The 25,045-nt window shown below is 32.9% G+C and overlaps 1 protein-coding gene across 1 annotated transcript in view; it reads left to right on the top strand.

Annotated features, from left to right (window-relative positions):
- Positions 1-3,037: 3,037 nt before the first annotated feature.
- CEP170 (centrosomal protein 170) overlaps positions 3,038-25,045 on the top strand; it is a gene marked incomplete at both ends in the record, with an annotated part of 76,772 nt that continues 54,764 nt past the window's right edge. Inside the window, 5 exons of the mRNA XM_084253429.1 lie at positions 3,038-3,064; positions 3,162-3,318; positions 4,155-4,307; positions 11,962-12,435; positions 16,546-17,192. Of these exons, the coding sequence (XP_084109555.1) occupies positions 3,038-3,064; positions 3,162-3,318; positions 4,155-4,307; positions 11,962-12,435; positions 16,546-17,192 (1,458 nt within the window). The remainder of the gene's footprint in view (positions 3,065-3,161; positions 3,319-4,154; positions 4,308-11,961; positions 12,436-16,545; positions 17,193-25,045) is intronic.

Consider the following 25,045-nt stretch of genomic DNA (forward strand, 5'->3'; position numbering starts at 1 on the left):
TTTTAAAATGACTTATTGTCCTGAGGGTATAGTCAAAATTAAGCTAATAGATACAAATTTTGTTTTTTGGCATTAACATTTTTATTTTTATTATTTCTTTAAAGATTTATTTATTTATTTATACAAGAACTGGGGTACAGGCCAGATTTGCAGGAGGGTGAGAGGATTCACCAGAGACAGAGCGGGGAACAGAACAGGCAGACTGACAAAGTACACTGCTGAGGGGAGCAGCGGGTGAGACAGGAGAGGTCTGCAGTGCCATGTGGGACCCTCGCAAGCCAGCCGGGATAGAACCGGCGCTGCAGAGGCTGTGGACATCTTCACAGCACTGTGCTCAACAGCCTGCGCCAGCAGGGGAGGCCCGGCATTAACATTTTTAAATCTTTGGCATTTCCTAGGATCTGCCTTGTTACTATAGTTGGAATCTGATTTAATATACTTGTATATATCATTATCAAACAATGAAATAAAGGGAATTTCCAGTATTCCTAGTGAGAAGAGCCAAACGAAGGTAAGGAGAACTTTAGAATAGCCTCATAAATATGTATATATTTGCATATTTGTATATACATGCACATATGTGTAAAATTGCACATACAAAATATAATTAGAAAATTAGTTTTCCCCATTTTTTCATTGCATAAAATAATTTTATTCAAGTATTCTCATTTATGTGACCATTTTAGTAATATGCTTTTTCAGAGACTGTTGTATTAATATATATCTAAATTGTGACACAGAAAATCTCCTTCCAAGCAATTAAAACTCATTATATAATATTTGGAAAATATTTTTCAATTTCTTACCTTTGTTTTACTAAGTGTTTAGTATCTCCCCAGTGAAACAACCTAATGACACTTTTTTAGATGATTTTTGAAAGATGTGTTCACAATGATATTTTACACTTGATATTTTAAGGCCATACTCCAAGAGTAAAACATTTACAGTTTGCTCTCTTGTTCTCCTTAAGTAGAATGTCATAGAGTGCATTGCTAATATGCAGGCAAGTTTAGTTTCAATGATCCTGCTTTTATATACACATTCCATAAATAAGTTGAGCATAGGGATGAGTAAGAATAGCACTCAGTTTCTTATGTAAGAAAATGAAATAACAATAATACAATATTTAAAATTTTTGGATGTTTTTCAGAAATGACATTATTATTATTAATAATACTAATTGTATATTTTTAACTTATTGACATCATGAGTAATTGTACCTCAATTTGTCATTTTTCTTAATCAGCAAGTTAAAAGCAGTTACCTAGGTTTGCACCACTATGACAATGGTAGCTTTGGTAGTAAAAGCTAGTATTAGGACAGTCTGAAAAATCTCATGGTCATATGAGTACTCAGGTAAATTCATGATCTAATCAATAGGCTTTTTGAATTCTTGAGTCCCTTACATAGGAGATTTCTTGGAAGGTAAAGTGCTTGATCTTAAGGAATGTAGTCTCTCAAGTGTTCCTTGACTTTAGAGGAATCTAAGTCACAAGGATAGTACACACTATCCTTGGGGAATAGTCTTTGAATACTCCAGGAATAAACTTGAAATAATAGAAAATCCTCACCGCAAGCTAAAAATCATTTGTATTTCTTATGGAAAAAATAGAAATGGCTCTTAATTTTTTAAGATGCAGTATTTTCCTTGGAAAATGTGGGAATATTATGCATTCTAGCTGTTAATGAGTTTCTTGGGGGTAAAACAGTGACTCGACCTTTTTTTTTTATTAAATATACTTAGTTATGAAATATTTAATAGTATTTCCATATATGCCAGCAAACATCTATGAACAAATATGTGTGACTATATGTATATATATATATATATATACACACACACATACACACACACTAATGAAAAAGGGATTTTTTTAATATTTCAAAGCTATGTAAGATAAGGAAGCCTAGACTGGGATTCAGTTGATTGGGTTGTTGTCTTGGGTTCTGCCCCTGTAATCTTCAAGTTTCTATTCTATGGAACTTAGTTTAATAAAATGTTAATGAAATTAAACTGGGTTATGAAATTGAACAGGTTAAATTAAACTGGGTATTTCCCAAAACTTCTTATAAATCTAAAATAATTCTTTTTATTTTAACGAGCAGACATATACATTGCTCATTAACAAGTTCACTTTTCTTTATCCATGGAAAGTCTTTTCTTACTCCAAGTAGTTGTGGTAATTACAGCTTTCTACCTTCGGAGTAATGGGTGTTTCGTAATAGTAAAGAAGATTAGAATTTAGTACAGGGCTGCAAAAGTTCTTTAATTCCAGGGCTTAGTAATGGTGGGAAATGTGACCTCTGTTGTTTAGTGAAAGATCTTTTTCATATACAGAGGCATTGTTCTTTCAGGCACATAATGAAAGCATTCATTATATCTAGCACTTGGTTCAATTCTTTATAGAATCAGTTGTTTGATAATGCGATATGACCCTGATTGCAATTCCAAGCAGAAAGGGATAGTTGTGGTTGATGTAATGACCCCAATTATAGCATTTCTTTTGTACTTTCAAAACAATTTCATTTTTGCCAATGCTTATGATGTCTGACTATTTGAATTTCTTCACGATTTACTACTGAGTAGCCAAGAGATACTTCCATTTACAATTTTGTGACAGTTATCTTTATGTTTGGATTCAGGTGTTTTTACTTTGTAGTAAAAACTAAAAATATCCTTTGTATTGTGATTAATTACCCAGTTTTTTGCTTCTTGAAAACCATTATTACTGATGGTTAAAATTATAGCTAGATTTTAATGTTTAAAATGTATTTAAATATTTTTAAATATATTTAAAAACAACAATTTTACGTTTAGAAGCATATTTTAACAACTTAAAATACGTGACATTTTGTATGTAGTCATGTTTAATATGTTTAAATATTTAAATATTTATACTACCTGTGCAGTGACTACCTCTTAAAAATGTGACAGTTTCTAAATTATCTCTGATCATTTTGAGTTTCAGAATTTTGAAATTATATTTTTCCTTAGCTCTGTTTACATACAAATCTTTTTACTGTAGTTCGAGGAGAAATGAGAGTCCCTGAAGAAGCTCTAAAGGTAAAAGGGTTTTAGTTATTTCTTTGATAAACCTGTGATGTACCGGGGTTGATTGTACTTATGGGTGTTTAACTTCCATTTTTAAAATGTTTTATAGCATGAGAAGTTTACCATCCAACTGCAGCTGTCCCAAAAATCTTCAGAATCAGAACTAGCAAAATCTGCATGTGCCAAAAGCATAGATTCAAAGATAGTCGATACTACAACAGAAGTGCCGCACAAAGCTACTGAATCGCTGAAATCTGAGGAAAAAAGTATGGGTGAGTTAATCTATTTGAAAATAGTATCTAAATATCTGATTGTGAAAAAATTGAAAACTCTTGTCTCTGTCCTTATTAAAAATAATATATAATAATGACAATTTCAGAGTAGGTTGTAATGTAGCCAAAAAGCATTATAAAACACACAATTATATGTGGCATTTGTATGTAGTCATGTTTAATATGTTTAAATATTTAAGAAAGGTAAATGTAGTTTACCTTACAATATTTTCATTATTTCACCTTTGCTTTTTTCATCTGAATTATAACAAATGAATTAAAAAGAAATATCTAATAATACAACAGCATCATAATTAATATTTATATCTTGTTCTAAGCGCTTGAATATGCTCCACACAAATAACCCTACTCCAACAAAAGCCGTTTTTTAAGTTGATAGACATTACCAAATTCGTTCAGTTATGTTTGTTAATCTTATAAACAACCAATATACATTATTCACTATACAATGCCCTTAGGCTTTAAAAGGATTACTCCTATTAACATTTACTTCAATTTTGTCTTTTATATTTAAGATTTAGAAGTCATTTCTATGTACGAAGAACTGATTCCTCTTTAACTAAAAAAGCTGTTGGGATATAGCAGTTTGCTTTACTTAGATACTAACCAATGTAGAATTTCATTTATTTATTTAGTCAAGTCCAACATTTATTTATTTAATCAAGTCCAACATTGAATTTGGCCTTATAACATTGCTATAAATACTTTCTATTAATCCACAATATGCTTTGTTTTTCATTTAATGAATCACCAGGTAATTCTAGTAGTCTGCAAAAGTGTATTATTTGTGTTTCAGATGCTTTAGACAGATTTTTCCCTCTTTCCAGATGTTTCTGCAGTGCCTCGTGGTACACCTTTATATGGGCAGCCATCATGGTGGGGGGATGATGAAGTTGATGAACAACGAGCTTTCAAGTCAAATGGGAAATATGAAGGAAAAAATCATGAAACTGGAACATCAGGTAAAAAGTCTCAGACAATGACATTAAGTAGATATTAAGGGAAGAATTTATGCCTAAACAAAATTCTGTCTACCCTGAGGAGATATTTCTACTACTCTTTAATTTGATAAAAACGAATAGTTGATGAATATTTCAATGACATGGTCACTTTAATTGAAACTTATTTATGAGTATTCTCACAGAAATTATTAATCCCAATTATTGTAAATCACAGTTATCTAAAATGTTTTTTTTCCCGCTTATGAGATTATTTAAAACTTGGAAATTAGATTAACAGTAGAATTGGGCATTTTAACTATTTAGAAATATCATTGAAATATATTAATTAGGTAGAAGTTAATTTTTTCATTAATTGACAATATTATTTTTAAATAAACAGTTTCTATTGTGTTTAGAAATGTGATAGAAAGTTTTAATTTCTTTAAGTCCTCAATTTGGATATGGTAACAACAAGATTAGCTGAATTCAGCAGCCAGAATGAAGAAGCAGTTCAAGTCACTTTCTGCAATTAATAATCAAGGAACATATTCTTTTGTTGGAGCCTTTTAATAATAAATCAAACCATAAAAAAAATAAAAATTTCCAGGAAATAAATGGAGATATTATTTGTCACATAAAGACTTGGCAAAGACATCAACATTGATGGATGAAGCAGCCTCTTTCCATGAAATGGCAAATAAAGGAGCCAGAAGTGAAGGATAAAATGCAGAAACCAGGGAACAGTGTGGAACTCTAAGTCTGGCTTTGAGTCAGGGTAGATTCCATCAGAAATCTTCTCAGTTTTCTACCTGTGATTCTAGTTCTCCAAGATAAGACAGTTTTCTTAGTGGGAGAATAAGAGCACTGGTTCTTTAAATATAACTCTAACTTTATCAGGAGACAAGTTAAAGGAAGCTGGCCTTACCAACATGATCTTTCAGTGCCCCGAAGTGAAGAGTGTCAACTGTACAAATAAATTCTCATCAAGACTTCTTTATTTCTGTTACCAAGTAATTTTCTTCATGCCCAAGCTCAAGAGTTTAGTGTTATTATACCTTCAAATGTAAATAACTAGAGTGTTACCTGACTTTAGAAGGAAACTTAAGCAGGAAGTCTTAAATAACCTCATCAGAGTTGGTTAACACAGAATCTCTACATTATCATCAGCCTCCTAGTTTCTTTTCCTTTTGTTAGCCCTTTTAGTCACAGTAGTGGCTGTGTAAGGGGGGAGTTTCCCCTCATTCTTATTGGCTGCCTGCCAGCAAAATTGAGGGATGCATATTATAGAAAATAGTAAAGGTTACTTTTAGAAGATTCCTCAGAAATTGGAAGCAAAACTTTACCAAATGCTCTCAGCGCATCTCATCTCATTGGCTTCTCACAAGTTCTTCAGGATAGGTCACTTGCTAATTTCTGTACCAATCCTTTGCAAGGTAATGGTATTATCCTTAAATGAATCTTGTCCACTCTGAAATAGTGTAAGGGTGGTTAGTTTTCCCCTATGGCACAGGTGTCAGAGAAGAGTAGATACTTGGAATGTTGGAGTTGTTTTTGGAGGGAGAAACAGAAAATGGGCATTGGAAGAGTTAATAATGTTTACTCTTTAAAATCTTTGTGTATTCCTTTCTTTACCTCATCTATCTACTATATTACCTGCTGCTTTTGCCCTTTTTTCCTCTTGTTGAGTCACAATTGAACTTCGTACTTCCAGTTTCAACCTCCCTACGGTTCATGTTGCAAAATAAATCGGTCTTTATTTCCTTTTTTGCAAGAAATTATAGTGACTGTCTGTTGTCTGCCAGCTAGATTTTAAGTCTTTCATGTCAAAGTTCTTGCTAATTTTGTCTACTTTCTTTAGGAAGCCTTATGTTCTACTACCAGTTGTTTTTAGACTGTTTCCCATACATCCCCACATAAATTACACTAATTCCTGTGTACACACACACATAGGTAATATGAAATTGTAAATGATCTATCTATATCTAGTGTAACACTATTTGATTTATCATAAGTATGCCTTATCATCTAAAATGTTAAGTTCCTTAAATCAAGGATTACATATTACTGTTGTGCACTAGAACCATCCTAAAGAGAGGGAGAGAAAGGGGGAAAAATGTACTAATTAGGTGGGCAGTTCAAATGAAAACACAACAGAATGTAATGATTGGCCAAATTCTGTGGTGCTTACTCTATGCAGACACTCTTCTCAGTGTCCTGCATATGTTTAATCTTTTCATCATCATAGTAGTAACTTAAAGTAGTTATCACTTTCCCCATTTTGTCAATCAGAAAACAGAGATTCGGTGATGTGAATTCACCAGCCAAGGTCACCCAACTAACAAATAGTGGAGATAGAATTTGAACCCAGGTAGCTTGATTCCAGAGTCCACGCTCTTTACCACATGTAGTTAGCGTTTTAGCAGTGACTACACACACATATAAACACAGTCAGTCCTAAACGATATACTTCACAAATTAAAAAGGCTTAAAAACAGATGGCATTAAAAAATTGATCCCTTATATCTTAACATAATAAAACAAATTTCAAACTGTGAAGCATCTAGCAGTAATTTCATTAATGCATATGAAATTAAATTCTTAAATGATTATAGTCTTTTGTTGCTTATCTCATTGACTATAATTTCTACTGAATGACTAAAACTGTCTCATTATCTTGGGATTATTTTTGAGTAAGAAGAAATTAAGTGATTTAAGTCTTCTGTTAAATAGCTTACACTATCCTGTTAGATTAAACAGCTTGATACCCTTATGAGAAGTCTCTTCTGCATTTTTGCAGTAGTGTAAAGACATTTTAAGATTTATCTCTTGAAGTTTCTCAAGATATAAGATGAGGAAAAAGTATACTGACCTGCAATAATTTATAAAGCCAGAAGAAATTATAGAATCATATTTGAAAAATTATAGTAAATGTTATTTCATTTGATCATTTTGAAATTAAAGGCATTTATAAAAGAAACTTTTGCTTCTTGGTTACCGATTTATAGAATGTAAAATATTAGTATTAATTATGGAGTGTAAACATTCTAAAAATGATAGATTATCTACTACCTAGTAATTCTATTCTGTTCTTCTCTATGGGTCCATGTTTCCAGAAGCTCCTGTAGATTTAACACTGGAAGCCAGAATTTAAAGTAGAGCATTGAAGTTCTCCTGAAATTGTATGAATATTCTGAATCCTATTAAGAAGAGGAATTTGTCCTTATTTTAGCTACAGGTGTGCTCTTGCTACCTGCTAACTTGTTTTAAACATTTGTTTAAGTTACAGTGAAAGATTCTTAAGTGTTGCATACATTTGAAAAGTTGTGTGCAACTATTAGGAATTGATTTTGGATTCTTTAACCTTAATTTTTTAAGGTAGTCAAACCAAATTTAGAAACTTAGAAATTATAACTCCTTTTTTTATAATACACTTTTTTTGTTTATTCTTTGTGTAGAAGAACTAGGGTGATGTAGGCCAGAGGACAGGGATGAAAGGATTCACCTGAGACAAAGTGGGGAGCAGAATAGGCAGATCCACTGAAATACACAGCTAAGGGGAGTAGCAGCAGGCAAGATAGGAGAGGTTTGCTGTGCCATGTGCCATTAGATCCCTGGCCAGAATTGAACTCAGACCATACGGGTGATAGCATTGAGACTTAACCCATAGGCCACCAGGAAAGCCCTTGTTTTCCTTTATTAGCAAAAGGAATTTCCCAGTCTTTGTAATTTGGAGTACTGGGTTGGATGGATGTTTTAAGCAGAATAAACCTTCATAATTAAATAATTTTCATCTCAAATTAGTTCAGTATTTCACTTAATTTAATACGGAAGGTTGAAAGTATCACTCTGGATTATGTATTGATATATTAAAAATATTCCTGAATGGTCACACAATTAGAAAGTACCTTAACCTAAGCATATAATCACCAATTCTTCTGATTTAGATATATGCAATTAATTCTAGCATAGGCAGTTATTAATTTTAAATATCTAATGATTGAAAGTAATAACATAATTTAATAAAAATGAAATATTAGTGTATTATTTAAATTTAGTAAAAATTGGTTTTGAAGAGAATATTAAACCCATGAATTCTGGAGTATGTTCTATCAGTGTTCTTAAAGAGAAAAGCTATTTTATTTTTCTGTATTAATTTAGAAAACCCTATTAAATAATTTTCTACTAGGCCTTATTCCCAAGTAGACCCACACTTAATCTGTTTCTAGCATCTTTAGAAAAATGAATTCCTCTATATAATGAATTTTACAGATGACTGAATTTTACAACTCATAGTTGTTTTTAGAAGTTTAACCATTTCCTGAATTTCTGTTAGATGAATTGCCTTGAATGCTTTTTAAAGCAGAGAAGTCTAAATATAAATTAAAGTTTTGCATTATGATTCAGAATTATTATTATGAATATCAGTCATTAAACTCTGGTACATTATATTGATGTCCTTGGGAGACTTTGAAGTATGTAAGACTATTTGCTTTATATGCTGAGTGATCTTGGGTGACTGTGTTTTTAAACAATGTGTCTACTCTTCATTGTATTTTGTCTTATCTCTGTTACTTGACTTTTAGTGCAATGTGTCTGACCCTTAATCCTCATTTCTACTCCTCTAAATTTGTAATCTCATAGTAAAAGATTCTTAATGAGGACCTTCTCTGTTAGTAAAGCTCATGAATATTAGATTATAGGCATTGTCATTTCTGATGGGCTTTTTAGAGTTAGATTCTTGGTTTTGGTTTCCCTAATTTGTAGCTGTGTTGGAGAGTTAGGGGAATAAAAGAGAAATGTTGATTTGTGTGCCTACTTTGTCAAGGCTTTGTTCTGGGTAACTTAAATTTATCTCAATACTTATCTCCCTAAATCTTCACAAGCTTCTGGATATATAGGACTACTTGCCCATTTTACAGTGAGGAAAATAAAGATTAAATATTGATAGAGCCATAATTTATCTGATTTCAAATTTTATCTCGTTTCCTCAAAACCAGGTTGTCTGGTTATAAAATCATCAGATCATAACATGCTGCCTTCCCACACTGTTATGCTATGTAACATTGTAGATAACTGATTTCTAGATAAAATAGGAATTAATTTATATTAAGTCACAGATTTCTAGAAGTAGAAGTAAAGGTAATTTGTGATAGGATGAAGGATACGCTTCAAAACAGTGGTATGCAGGTAATCTGCAGTTTTAAATAATGTGAAAACATGTTGAAAGTATGTTAACAGTAACTGAATTTTTCTTTCTCATGGGAGAAAAAATGTATAAATGTTTCTTTGACTCATGAGTGACAATTGGTGATAAAATGCTGTACCCTGGACTAGTTCTTCGTGTTTCTTGCTTCATAATTCAGCCACATTATTTTATTTGGATATCCAAGTGGTGGTAGTTTCCTACACACACTTTTGTAGTTCCACCCTTGTCCCCAGCATTACTCTGTTACCTGAAGGATAAAGAATGTTTTGTGTGTGTGTGTGTGTGTGTGTGTGTGTGTGTGTGTGTGTCTAAGTAGGTAGGTAGGAAGGATGGAAGGTAGGTAGACAAGACTGATAAGACAGGTTTATAGACCAGTTATACTGTGTGAAATTGGTTGAGTACAGTTCATTGTATCTGATAAATAAATCAATGTGTAACATTTAGTCATGAGTTTCTTAGTATATGGGGAATGGTTAATACATTTTATACTCAGGGAAATTTTACGTGATAGACCTTCAGAGTATACACCCAGAATCCATATGATATTTTATTATAAAGAAAAAATCAAGAGCTCTTTGATGAAGAAATTGAAAATGTGACTTCAGGTTAAGAATCTTATGTAACTGGGCCTCCCCTGGTGGCACAGGCGGTTGAGCGCTGTGCTGTGAAGCTGTTCGCAGCCTCTGCAGTGGCGGTTCGATCCCGGCCGGCCGGCAAGGGTCCCACATGCCGGGGCAGACCTCTCGTTGCACCTGCTGCTCCCTTCAGCAGTATGTTTCATCAGTCTGCCTGTTCTGTTCCCCACTCTGTTTCTGGTGAATCCTCTCACCATCCCACACATCTGGCCTGTGCCCCGGTTCTTGTATAATAAATAAATCTTTAAAAAAAAAATTCTTGTATAACCTATTCTTCAGATAGCATTAAAATTATTGCTTTGATAATGTGCAATTTCTAGTATTCTCTAAATGTTTTCAGTTCTAAGAAAAACTTTGGTATTAGATTTTAAAGAGAATAGTTTTTAGATTGAAAATTCTTTTTGTTAGACATTCTCTTTACCTTCTGTGTAGATTTTATTTTACTCTTTTTGGAAGTGGAGCTTGTCTTCTATACATTTAATAATATAGATTTGCTGTCACATCATTATACTCTAATGGCAAACAGTTTAATAGCTGTTTACTACTCAGTACTGCTGAGAAATTTTAGCAGTTGGAAAGTCCCATCAAGATTTGATATTTTAAAAAGTGTTTCAGAAGATGAAATACTTCACTTAATTAGAAAATGATTAGAAACTACCTAGTCTCCCTGTATTGCCTTTTCTTGCTACTTATCAGTGTTTTTTTCTAATAATGTACTTAAAAATGGACGACTTTATTGAGTTTAAGGGAAATATTATTCATTTGAACTTATTCTTTACCATCTTGAGAATTGATGTTTCTTTGCTTCCTGAAAAACTTAGGCAAGTTTAATTTTTGTTTTTATTTCACATTTGCAATTACAATGCATGTTTAAAAGAAAATGTCAGTTATCACTTTCATTTATATATTTATTGCTTTCATGTACATAGTTTATGCATAAATACCTTATTTTTATTCCTTTACATTTATTTCTGAGGCAGCAGATAGTGAAAGTCTTCCAGGATTGCTTGCTTTTCCTGCCAACTTTTGTTGTTGTTGATCTTGGACTTACTCCATAGAGTTTTGACACTTGTGCATATTCTCTTGTATAGAAATGTACACGAATTTTCTTCTGGAATTATTGGCTGGCTACTGAATTTTCTATTTTTACCTCATTTCTTTCACACTGCTGCTTGGATTGCAATGCTGCAAGCAAACCACACGTTTTATCTTTAATCATTCATTCTTTATAAAATGTATCTCTCTCGCAAGAATCATATCAGTATATTTTTTTTTGCCATTCTTAAAGTATTGTCTCTGAATATGATGGTGAAGAATGGTAAGTGAAATTGTTACTACTAGAACATTGCTTACATACTGACTTTGTGTGTACTTCCTCATTTCAGCATGTGTTCTCCTTTGGAGCTCTATTGTGTTCATAGATATTTCAGATACTTCATCCTCCTGACTTGATAAGGAAATTCATATTTTTTCTTATCACTCTAGTTATGTACAGTAAACATGAATCTTCATTTATATTTGATTTTAGTTCTTTTGCACCTTGGTGATTTCTTATCCAAGTCAGAAAAAATAGGTACCTAGGCATGCAAGGTCCATCCTTTAACTGATTTGCTATCTTTTCCATTGTTATTGCTTGTCTTGCATTTCCTAATAGGTAACTGATTGACATGTTTATAATCAGAATTACTTCTTCTCTATGACATTTCCATTGTTTTTCATCTAGACTGTGATCTGCCTTCTGATTCTCATGGAGTAATACAGATGGCCATTACTATACTCCATCAAGTGCTAAAAGCTCCAAAGTATTTTGAATTTTTTCTTATTTTTTCATTAGGATGCAGCATAGATGCCAAGCAAGCTGAGGAACAGTCTGCAGCTACAAATGAAGAAGTACTTTTTCCTTTCTGTAGGGAACCAAGTTATTTTGAAATCCCTACAAAAGAATTTCAGCAACCATCACAAATAACAGAGAGCACTATTCATGAAATCCCAACAAAAGACACACCAAGTTCACATACAACAGGTGCAGGGCATGCTTCATTTACCATTGAATTTGATGATAGTACCCCAGGGAAGGTAACTATTAGAGACCATGTGACAAAATTTACTTCTGATCAGCGCCACAAGTCAAAGAAGTCTTCTGGAACTCAAGACCTGCCAGGGATTCAAACAGGAATGATGGCACCAGAAAACAAAGTAGCTGACTGGCTAGCACAGAACAACCCTCCTCAAATGGTATGGGAAAGAACAGAAGAGGATTCCAAAAGTATTAAAAGTGATGTTCCAGTTTACTTGAAAAGGTTGAAAGGTAAAGTGAATTGATCATTTCAGAACTTCCTATATATGCTAAAGAAAAAATCATTGTTCAGAGTTACCAAACTTAGATAATTATGCAGTAGAAAAATTCTGCTTTTGCAAAGTTTATATTTGATTTTAAAACTAAAAAGCAGACCATGCTGCCATATCCATCTTATTTAAAATAGTCTGTCTTCATTTTCTTACCAATACTGGATTGGTTTTGTGAATTGATATTTATGCCATTTAATGTTTATTTTCCCAATGGAAATAAAAAGATTCTTTGAGTTCTCAAGTGAGATTTTCCAGAAGGCAATTTTCATGATTTTGTGGCTTAAGAAAAAGATATATTCAGTTGTCTTCGCTGTGTGACACTTCGAATAAAATATCAGTATCTACATTTTGAAAAATAATTTAAGCCATTTGGTAGTGGGCCAGGAGTTTGACTTTGCTTCTGTTTTCAACTGTTTTTAGCAGTTACTCATGTAACAAAAGTTTTTGGTTTGGAGATACTTACTTGGATTAATTTAATCAAATTAAAACCTTTGAGTGTTAGGACTTTTCTGAAATAATCATAGTTGATTTTCATAAAAATCAATTTGAAGTAAACTAAAAATCACAATTTATGAAATAATTATTAAAATGTTTATTGTTCTTCATATTGCTGATCATTTTTCTACTGGTTTGTTAATTGTACTTATTTTAGAATTTACTGAATACAAATTTGTATTACTCTAAATTTTAGTTAGTAAGCTCTTGATAAGGGAATTGAGTGCGTAGTAATCTGACCATTCTGTTAACCATACAAGGAGTTTTAATAAGCTGTATAAAATGCTTGTTGAGGTCAGAAACCTCAATATATATTACTATGTATTCCTATGTAGCCCAAACACTTCACCTGGGATTTTAGTATGTGATTATTTAGTAAATCGAATAAACTGTGAATGGCTTCACTGTCAGAAATAAGTCTGACCCTGGCTTAACCCATCCCTATTTCTGATTTTCTTCTAAGCCATTTCAGGATGATGAGATGGTATGATTACCTAATTTTTCACTGGGGCCTATTATTATTGTTTATTTATAATCATAATGTCTACTTTTGACATATCTTTGATTTCTGTTTGGTGATCCTAAATACATATTTGAGACCTACATATGTATTTATAGATTAAAACTCACAAATAAAAACTGCCCATTTGTAAACTGAGTATTTTTAGAATTGGATAAATAGTACTGATATTGTAGTACAATATAATAGGTAATGTAAATCTTCAAAAGTTAGAAGTTATATGGTCTTTTTTAAACCTCATAATAACAAAAAATTAGTTAAAAGATTCTCTTAAAAGCTATAATTAAAAAATGTCTTTATTAAACCCTTTGATCATAACTTTTATAGCTATTATAACTATTTCTATATTAACTGTTAATTTTGAGGTCATAATTTTAAGATAGTCTCTGTTCTTGAACAAGGCCCATTAATAAACCTAAATCCAAATATAGGCATTAATGCACATGTTAAGTCAAAGCTGCCATCATTAAAGATTTTCAAAAATTTAGTTTATCAAGATTATATGTGTAGTTTCTAAATAAATGTAATTTTAGCAAATAACAATTTTATGATAGTAGACTTTTAGTAACTGTTTAGTTCAGTGTAATTATGTAAAGCAAAACAAAAACAAAAATCTTTGCTCCTACAAGAGTAAAGTGCATGTGTTTTGGGACAGTGAAGAAAATAATGTTCACAAAGCCCATACACTTTTACCCTTTAGGAGAGCAGCAGCTTCTTTTATCTATAGCTACTGACTTGGTACAGCTAATATACCCTAAAAATTACCACAAGAAGTTGATCAGATTAGGCATGGCTAATGATAGACAAAACAAGAAAGACTGACTTGGTGGGGAGAGGTTCCTACTGAATTTTATTTGTGTGTAAGTGAAAACAGAAACTGTAGTTCTCATCAGATTTCTTACCTTGTGTAATACTGAGGAATACAAGAAGGAATAATGATTTCCATTAAAAAAATGACTAATCTACAAAGGAATGTTTTATAACTTTAACTTAAAGAAAAAAATGCTTAAAGGACCTGATGCCACTTATGAACTAACTTTGATGCATTGGTTAAAGAACTACTAAACTTTTTAAAGATGTTTTTATGTTGTGTGTTTGTGTAAGGTGGGTTATATGATCTTCTTATCCAGGACATTTGAGTTTAGTTACAAACAAAATTTCTTTTCAGTATATTCAATGCAAGAAATAGGTTAGAAATGCCCTTTCCAGAGGCAAGGTTCCATAAATTAAAAAGCTGTTTTTTTTTTTTCATTTCAGATTACATTTTGAATGTTACAAATTAGAAAATTTTCAGATTTATTCTTGTCATATGTGATGTTTATGATAATTACCATCTGTTACTGCTGGGAGTTCTCCCTGAAAACCCCTCTTTTTGGTCTTACTCACTCCCTTTGCTTCCCGTACCACCTTTCCAAAACACCCTTTTCTTATAACACATTTTTACAACTAGTCCTTATGTGTGAAATCATTAGAACCAATTGGTATTCTCTAAATTCATTTGAAACCCATGAGTATTAAAACTCAACTTTTTCCTTGGACATGTGTCCTTTGCCTCCTCTCATACCCCAAGTCTTTCAGTTCCAATCATCAACTTAATGATGCCACATTATTCAGCAGATATATTAAAATTTGTAGCCCAGGAAAATGTAAATATTAGATTTAGTCCTGCAAGCACTGAAATTCATATAGTAAACTGGAATTATTTATATCTTTCTTCTAAAGAAGTTATCTTTTAAGCCCATATTTGTGGTTAACCATAAAACATGTATAGAATAACGCTTGACTTATGAATAACTTCATGTTATATTAATTATCATTTGATTATTCTAATTATTTAGATAATGAGAATACCTAGTCAGTGGAAAAGATCAAATAATTTTCCCTAAGTTTCACATTTAATCCCTAATAGAACTATGAAGGATAACAAAAAAATCTGTAAGGAAGCTGATTATTTTGAAATTCAGATATGTTCTAACTTGACTCAATGTGGTTTATGGATAAGACAGATTTTTATCTGATTGTATTTAGCACCATGCCCTTTGCCCAGTAGATGCTTAGATTTATAGGGCCTCCCCGGTGGCACAGCGGTTGAGCTCTGGGTTGTGAAGCTGCCCGCATCCTCTGCAGCGCTGGTTCAATCCCCGGCTGCTCCCCGACCACCGGAGGGGGGTCCCGCATGGCGCGTGGACCTCTCCTGCCGCCCGCTGCTCCCCTCAGCAGTGTACTTTGGTCCTTCTGCTCTGCTCCCCGCTCTGGCTCTGGTGGATTCCCTCACCCTCCCGTGCTTCTGACTGTACCCAGTGCTTGTATAAATAAATAAAAATAATTCTTTAAAAAAAAAAAAAAGATTTATATAGGATTTCATAGACTGCTTTTCCATGCTGGGCCTTTTAGCAAGATTTAACTCTACAGCCATCAGAATTCAGAGAGCACAAATACAAATTCTTAGATCTGTCATGGCTAAGAAGATATTTATAAACAATTATACAATAATTGATGGAAAATAAAAAAAAAGCATCTTTTTTATGCCCCCTTTTAATTGAATGTCATTGTAAGTATATAATGTTCATCAGTTCATCACATTTTTATGGCATTTACCTTCCCTTTTCCTGTGTAGTGATAAACTGTAATGTTGTCACCCTTTCTCTTGCCTCCTTTTTATAATGCTAGAGACAAATTTTTAATTGCTTAAATAAGGTATAAAGTTTAAAGGATGGATCAATATTTTTTGTAACTGATAGAGACTTACAGATGATATCACATTGCTTTATCTTTAAGTCATTGATGAGTCATTATAAAGTCATTTTTGAAGTAGGAAACATAGTCCTGTTTATGTGTTTGTAATGGACCTTATTGTTGGTTCATAAAATTTGAATGTAAGCATTGCAATTGAGAGTTTGTAGAACCTGTTACTGAAAAAAAAAAAACAACAAACATAAGACTTTAGATTGAAATGGGAAGGGACAAAGCAGACAGCACTTTCATATATGCTTTTATTTTCTGCATGGGTTTTGTTTTTCCTTCTTTATTATGTTGTTTCCTTTTTATGTCCAGGAAATAAACATGACGACGGTACACAGAGTGATTCAGAAAATGCTGGGACTCACAGGCGCTGTAGCAAACGTGCAACTCTTGAGGAACACTTAAGACGTCACCATTCAGAACAGAAAAAGCTTCACAAGGTCCAGGCTGCTGAAAGACATCAAGACCAAGCTGTTGTAAGTCAAACTGCTTTTATGATTGCATTCTTTGATGAAGACAGTTCCAGAAAACGAAGGTCATGTTCTTTTAATCAGAATGCGGGGATCTTATGTCAGGAAACTATCAATACTTATTCAACACCACATACAAAACTTGAAAAAAAATCTCCAACAGCAGATGCCAAAGTGGTTTCTTTGTCTTTACAGACTAGCTCTGCGCATCACAGAGGGGGGCATGGTGTTCCACATGGGAAATTGCTAAAACAGAAATCAGAGGAGCCATCGGTGTCAATTCCCTTCCTACAAACTGCGTTATTAAGAAGTTCAGGGAGTCTTGGGCACAGACCAAGCCAGGAGATGGATAAAATGTTAAAAAATCAAGCTACTTCTGCTACTTCTGAAAAGGATAATGATGATGACCAAAGTGACAAGGGTACTTATACCATTGAGTTAGAGAATCCCAACAGTGAGGAAGTGGAAGCAAGAAAAATGATTGACAAGGTAAATAACTGAAGTTTGGGTATGATGCTAGTTTTAATGTGGTTTTTTGACTATTGGAAATTATTGGAGAGTCAGCATGAAATGTACTCATACAGTTACTATTATTGGAACTCTAGAATTTTTAGGGAACTGAAAACTAATAGTAAGACCAAAATGCTTTCTGATTTTACTCTGCTATATTCCTAATTTACCTGAGTTCCATATATACAGTCCCATAAATTTAAGCTATTTGGACCTGTTAAAATTTGTATTTTAAATTGTGTAAATTTAAAATAGGATTTTAAAAGTCTTTCGCCACTCTCACTTTGTATTTATTTAAAAGCTTTAAAAAACCAGATTGCTAATTACTCTTAACATAAACATAAATGTTAGCTCATAATAATTAGCCACAGGTTTCTGCCTACTAATTTCATCTTGGAAAGCACATAAAACTACATGTTTTAATTAATTTTGTTTTCTTAATTTCTATTCACTGCTCTCTTTGGTGATAGAAGTGTATGAAAACAAAATCAGTTTGTTATTCTGAGTTTAGCCAAGTATACGCCCAGTGTTATAATTATCCACATTTCAGAATTGTTCTTTGTATATAATGATTGTTGTATGGTTTAAAGTGCAGTTTTCCTCACTTTTGCCATGGTGGTGAAAGTTGACATTAGAATCAGTTGTTTATTTTACCCCATGGAACATAGCAGCATAAATTTGGCTAAACATAAATCTCTTGTTTAAAACAAGTTCTTGCTACTTAGCATGTGTGCAGCATTAGTATCACTTGGCAGCTTGTTAGAAATACATACTCTCAGGCCCATTTGAAACATACTGAATTAGAATCTCATTTAAAAACAAGAATTCTAGGTAATTTGTATGCACATTACCATTTGAGATGCACTAGTTTAGCTGATGAGTTTTGGGGACAGGACAAGGAAACCATTTGGGATGAAGGAAAATTATAAGGATTTATATTTATTTTTTAATCTCACAGTTTTTATTTCCATTCAGAAGTGTGTTCTGTAGTGTAAACAATCTTTTCACATTGGCATACATATATAATTTCTGGACATACATTTATTGAAAACATAATATTTTCTCTGTTGGGGTTACAACTCCAAACATTTGGAGACTCATTAGTCTAAGAAATAGATGTTAAGTGAGCAATATTGTGATAGTGGTTAATAAGAGAAACATAGTAATTAAAAAACTGAAGAATAAAGTGAGTTTTCTGATTATATGAAAGGATGTCTACGGACACACTATTAGAATAGAAAGCCACTGTTGGTGATTTTAAATATTTCCATCGTGGAATTAATGATGACATTTCTTTCAGATTATAAAAGTTCATAATTTTCCTTCTGTTATTGAGAACAAATATGCTGTTCTTTAATATACTGTCAAATATAAAATAATAGATTTTGAAAAAAGAAAATGATAAGAGGTTTTAAAATTCAGATGAATATTAATTTTATCCTGTTATGCCTTTGTTTCATATATGTATATTAAAACATTTATTTTACGGTGAGGGGTTATATTTACTATTTAAGAACATGGACATTTGTACTCAGACAGAGCTGGGATTAAGTATGAACTCTACGTGTACCTTTGAGTAAATTAACCTCGTTAAAAGGCTTCATTTCTTTTTTTCTCTAAAATGGTATACTTTTCAGTCGGCTATATAAAGAATTGAATGAAATATGTTAAGGACTTAAAATATCTATCTTATAATAAAGGGTGTGTAAATGTTAACTATGTTTATTACTTGTTCTTACTGAAAGTTTTCATATATGAATCTCTACATAAGGTACTGAGAAAACCTAGAAGATTCTTACAGCCCCGTGTGTAGGTTATAGTGCAAGGAAATAGCCTGGCCGAACTATGAAGATGAACCTAATGCCTGTCATAGAATGGCCTCGATAATTTTTGAATTTAATTGCCACTTCTCCTCATTTTGAAATATGTAGAAGTAGTCTAATAATAAGTAATGGTAAAGCGGATTTTCTAAAAATATGGAGCAACTAGTTCAAAAGATTAGGAGCAGTTACTTTAGAGAGATGATGTTGGGCTACATATTGAAGTATCATAGTAAGAAGATATGTAGATATGTGTATGCATATGTATAAATATACACACATGTTTGTGTATCAAACTTAAATACTTTAGATTTTTTAATGTTAAATGCATTACAATCACTGAATACTGTGAAGGTAGGTGGTGAGTATCTAGTCATTGGCAGAAATGTAGAGTGGACTAAAAATTGTTAAGGCTGGAAGCAGAGATGGCTGTTAAAAAGCTTCTGTTGACATATTCATTAGTCAATCTGGACCTTAGGTAAAAGCTCTGAGCTAAAATACTAACTTATGACTTTATAGGGTGTAGCTGAATGCATAATATTAGATGAGATCACCTAGAAAGAATGTATTAAATGAGTGGAGACAGAATAGGAATTTCTGAATAGGAATTTCTTAGCAATATCAACATTGGTGGTCAAAGAAATGAACATGAACAGAGTAGGCTGAAACATATTACACAGAAAAGAAAAAACAAAAGAAAATAGCATCTTAGAATCAAAAGTAGAATACACTGATGTTAAATATGATGAACAATAAATATTTTTTTCAATTTTTCCCAAACTTGCATTACATTTTTAGGTTTAAAGGCCCAAAATAGAGCATATATTTGCATCTTAATTGGGAAGAAGTTTCATACAGTTAAAATAGGATCTCTTTAAAGCGATGACCAACCTGAAATGCCATTTTTGTTTTTCTGTGGTGGCTGTAGTTAAAAGATACTGAGATATCCCCTCCCTAATGCCCACATTTTGAGATTACAGGACTTTGGTTTGCATTTTCGTGCTATGTGTTTGTCAGTAGATAATCTTATTTTGTGCATTGTCCTCAAATTTACTTCTTAAAGTATTAACACAAATGCCTATTATTTATAAAGACCTGCAAAGTTTTATATCTTAGCTCATATGGAGATTTGCTATAACAGGAAAATGCATTAGCTGTCTAGATTAACAGTAATTATCTTCCATAGTAATAATTTCCCCTCTTTCTCAATCCTTTGATGTCTCTATGCTACCTGGAGAACCCATTATAGTACCAGAACCCATTATAGTCACTCCTCCATCAAACAGGTTTTGTGACAAAAGAGGAGTAGGTTGTCAGGACTACTTCCTACCCTTCCAATCCAATTGAAAAAGAACTTGTAGTGAAAACAGTAAGACAGATATTAAATTAACAAGAAAAAAGGTGGTCATTGTAGAGAGACATGACTCTATCTTTGGAAAAAAGTATTTTCTGCTCCATAAATTTCATATCATAGACCAATGCTTTTAGATACTTACCCTGTCCTGGGTTTGATTCCTGTCCACTGTAACAATGTATCTCCCCTCAACTGCCTCTGATTAGCATATTCTCTTCTTTGATGGGTCCTTGTATCTATCAGTGCTTGTTCTTTTTCACCAGATGGTAGGAAAGAATCGAGAACCAGGAAAACTGCAATATAATAATAGGAATAGAAAAACAATGAAGATAACTGCAAGAATGGCCCATATCAAAAAAACTAAAAACAGCAAATGCTGGTGAGGATAGGGTATAAAAGGAACTCTCTTAACTACTGGTGGGAATGTAAACTGGTCCAACCACAAACAAAAGTTGGGTGGTGGTTCCTCAAAACACTAAAAAGTAATATACCATTAGATCCAGTGATTCCATTCCTAGGAATCTACCCAAAGAACACAAAAACACTACTTCAAAAGGAAACCTGAACTCCTATGTTTATTGCAGCATTATTTGCAATAGCTAAGATACAGAAACAACCTAAATGCCCCCAAACAGATAAATGGATCAAGAAGATATGATGTATATACACAATGGAATACTTCTCAGCGTTCAAAAAATATAAACCCATGCCATTTGTGACCACATGGATGGAGCTAGAAGGGATTATGCTAAGCAAAGTAAGTCAGAAGGAGGCAGATAGATATCTGATTGTTTCACTTATAGGTGGAATATAGAGAAACTGAACAAAGAGTCAAGAAAAAGACAAAAATTGCAAACTGACTATAGATCTGAGACATGTAGCAGGGATGGGGGAGGCTAAGAGAGGAGTCAAAATAGGAGAGGGAAGATCACAAAAGACTATGGTGATAGATCACAGGTGTTATAGTGGTGGAAGAGCTACATGGGCTACACCTGAGGGGAGAAATCAAATATTGTCCAAAAATTAACAATGATGTAAGAAAATAAATTTTAAAAATTAAATAAATCGGGACAATGGGAAAAAAGAAAAGGACTGAAGAACTTACGTAGCAGTGAGTCCTTCAACCCAAGGAAAGTCAGTGCAGAGAACCTAGATCTAGGTGTAAGCAGTTTGGGAATGGGATATTCCAAGATTTTAGATTAGACCCACCCCCCGACTTTTTCTGACAGCCGAGGGACCCGTTATAAACCAGAGTGAAGTCAGGTGGACAGTGCTACATAGAACACAGAGGAAGGCAGTATGTCCAAATCCACTCAAATATAAAGTGAGATGTGTGTGGAAACAGGAGGTCAAACATGACCTTCGAGCAGCAGGAGAGAAGCTTAATAATAGGTGGCATTTTAATTTGGAGTTAACATTTTTTTCGGATTCTTGCCAATTCCAAAACTATCTGAGTTAATAAAGCATATAGCAGTACTAAACTGGAATTCTGACACCTCTGTCCCCCCCAACCCCATTGTTATCCTAATCTTTATTGCCCTCTGCTAGCTGACAATTAAAAAAAAAAATTTTTATCAGAACTTTTGGTCAACCTATTTGATGCTCCTTTCTTGTTAGCCTCTCATGTCCTTCTTAGGAAGAGGAACCATGCCTGCTATATTCCTACAGCTTCATATTAATTTCCCATAGCTTTACCTTTTTTTTTTTTTTTTTTTTTTGGTTCAAAGCTATAATAAGTTTGCCTCCACTTTCCTTTCTCTATTATTATGTGAAATCTTACTTATTTTCCAGCTTAAGTAATTTTCTTCTTACTGTGTCTTTGTCCAATAAGATGTTTATTATTGAGTTTGCCTGCCTACCTCCTCATAATTCACTTTCAGAGGCTTTATGTAAGCCACCTAATCTAAGGTTACCTCAGCACTGAGCATTCACTTCTTGTATTTCTCCATCAGATTACCTTGTCTTACTATCTTTAAAGGACTCACTTCTACCCAGTTTACTTCTGTCAGTTTTTGTAGAATTATCTTATTTCTCTTGAACACTTTTTTATTTCTTAGACCTGAAACAGTGCCTGGCATGTAGTAGATACTCAGTATCCTTTGTATGAATGAATGAATAAGAAAGAAAAATATATGGCATCCTTTTTCATTTTTGTAAATATGTGAATGTGATTAACTATCTATTAGCTAGGTTATTTAGCTGATTTATTAATTATATATAGCCAGGCCTGCACAAACAGATTTTTATATATTTTTATTCACTATGATTAGTTCTCCTAAAATAGCTTATTAAAATGTATTGTTTAAAACCTATGTATTATAATCTTAACTCTGTAATAAGAATGAGAGCTACAAAATATTTAGGATTTATCAGAAGAAATGTGCAAGTTCCGGTGGAATTGCCTCGGATTAGTTGAAAATTAGTGCTACCTTGTTTCTAGAAGTACCTAATTAACACCTTTTAGTGCTTAAAGATCTGCTTGGCACTGTGGTGGCTACCCCTGGGGAGAGAATTCATACATTGTCTAAAATATAACAACTATGTGAGAAAAAAGTACTGCATATTAAAAAAAAAATCTGCTTGGCAAGGAAAAGGTGAAGTAACCTTAAATCATAAACAGGAGGGAACCTGTATGATTTAAATGTAGGGGCATTAGAGTAGACCTGAGCATAATTTGAAGATATAAAAGAATGAGCAAATAGAAAAAGAATGCTAAATTAACAAGAAGGGAAGAGATTGTGAATAAAAGACTTCTAAATAATGGAAAGAATTAAGAACAAAGTATAGATTCAGGGAGAAGGCAAAAATTTGAGAGAGTATTTTACCGACAGGCGATAGGGAATATGATAACACCAGATAGGGCTTTTTTATTTTTTAATGAGGGAAAAGTCACATAACATTCACCATGTTAGCCATTTAAAGTATACAGTTCATTGGCTTTAGTGTAGTCAATTTAGTATAGTCAAGTTGTGCAGTCATCTGCGCTTTTGAACTCTGGGACATTTACATTGCCTCAAAAAGAAATCCCATACCCACTAAGCATTCCCTTCCCTCAGCCCCTGGCAGCTACTTAGTAGTCTACTTTCTGCATCTGTGGATTTGCTTATTCTGTCATATAAAGGGTCATATAAAGGAGATCATATAATATATGGTCTTTTGTGATGGCTATTTTCAGTTAACATAATGTTTTTAAGGCCCATTTATGTTGTAGCATATATCAGTGTTCATTCCTTTTTATGAGTGAGTAATAAAACTTTGTGTAGATATACCACTGTTCATCAAGTGATGAATCATTGCATTGTTTCCATCCTTTTTCTATCAAGAATAATGCAACTATGAGCATAAATGTACTTGTTTTTTTTCATGCCATGATAAATTATAAAATGCCTGTCCTCTTATTCTGAGCTTTTTTTCCTAAAAACTTTTATCTGAATATTAAATTTAAAAAAATATCACATATATCATATAGCAATTTCATATATCATAATCATGTATTTATTGATTTTAATTTTTCATTTTAAAAATTAAATTGTACTTTGATGGGAAATTACAGATTAAAAAAATTTTCCTCTGTTAAATCATCCTGATTTTGATCCCTAACATTAGTGGCTAGGATTTTGCATTGTTCTTAATGTATTTATGTATCAAATGATTTTCTTGGGCCATGCAAACCTCTAATATTGATTTGAACTGCTAAAGACCTGCTCTCCTCAGAAAATCCCTGGCTCGGTGAGTAAAGAGATGTACTGGTCATCTGAGGTTAGAACTTGAGTACATTTTTTTTCTCACACTTTTATTTCATCAGCATTCTGATCACACATGATTCTTCAGTTATTTTAAAATAAATCTACAAAAGCTTAATATTTACCCTACTATTGATGTTTTTCAAATTCTGTAGATTCTGAATTTCAATTTGAGGAATTCAAGATACAAAGATTTGAGGAATTCTTTATAACTAATATTTAACTTGCTATTTTAATTTCCATTTTGCTCAACATTTACATTACCATATTTATATGTCTGTCCTCTTTCCCCCACCTTTTTTCACACTGATCTCTATTTTCATCATAATAAACAAGTGACCTACATCTGATGTTACCACTTTAATTTTGACATCTCATTACAAGTATCCAGTAGATGAGATACTTAGCTTTATGAAAGTTGATCCTGTATCCCATGCTTTAATATACTGTTATTCCTGTCTCCTTAATGTTCCAATTTTAGAATTAGAAACTATGGATATTTTCTGTACCATCTGAGCTTTTATTTTTTTTATTTTTATTTTTTAAAGATTCATTTATTTATACAAGAACAGGGGTACAGGCCAGATGCACGGGAGGGTGAAGGGATTCACTGGAGACAGAGCGGGGAATAGAACAGGCAGACTGACGAAATACACTGCTGACGGGAGCAGCAGGCGAGACAGGAGAGGTCTGCTCACCGGCGGGCTGGGATCGAACCCATGCTGCAGAGGCTGTGGACAGCTTCACAGTGCGGAGCTTAACCGCCTGCGCCACCAGGGGAGGCCCCGTATGAGCTTTTAAATAATGACAATGATTAAGATAATATGGTAGTGAAAAAGCCAAAGTCAGATTTTTCATAGACTTGATATATAGTGTACCTAGTAGTCTTTTATCTAGTAAAGAAAGTTTAGCTTC

The sequence above is a fragment of the Talpa europaea genome (assembly GCF_964194135.1).
Source record: "Talpa europaea genome assembly, chromosome: 14".
Taxonomy (NCBI): Eukaryota; Metazoa; Chordata; class Mammalia; order Eulipotyphla; family Talpidae; genus Talpa; species Talpa europaea.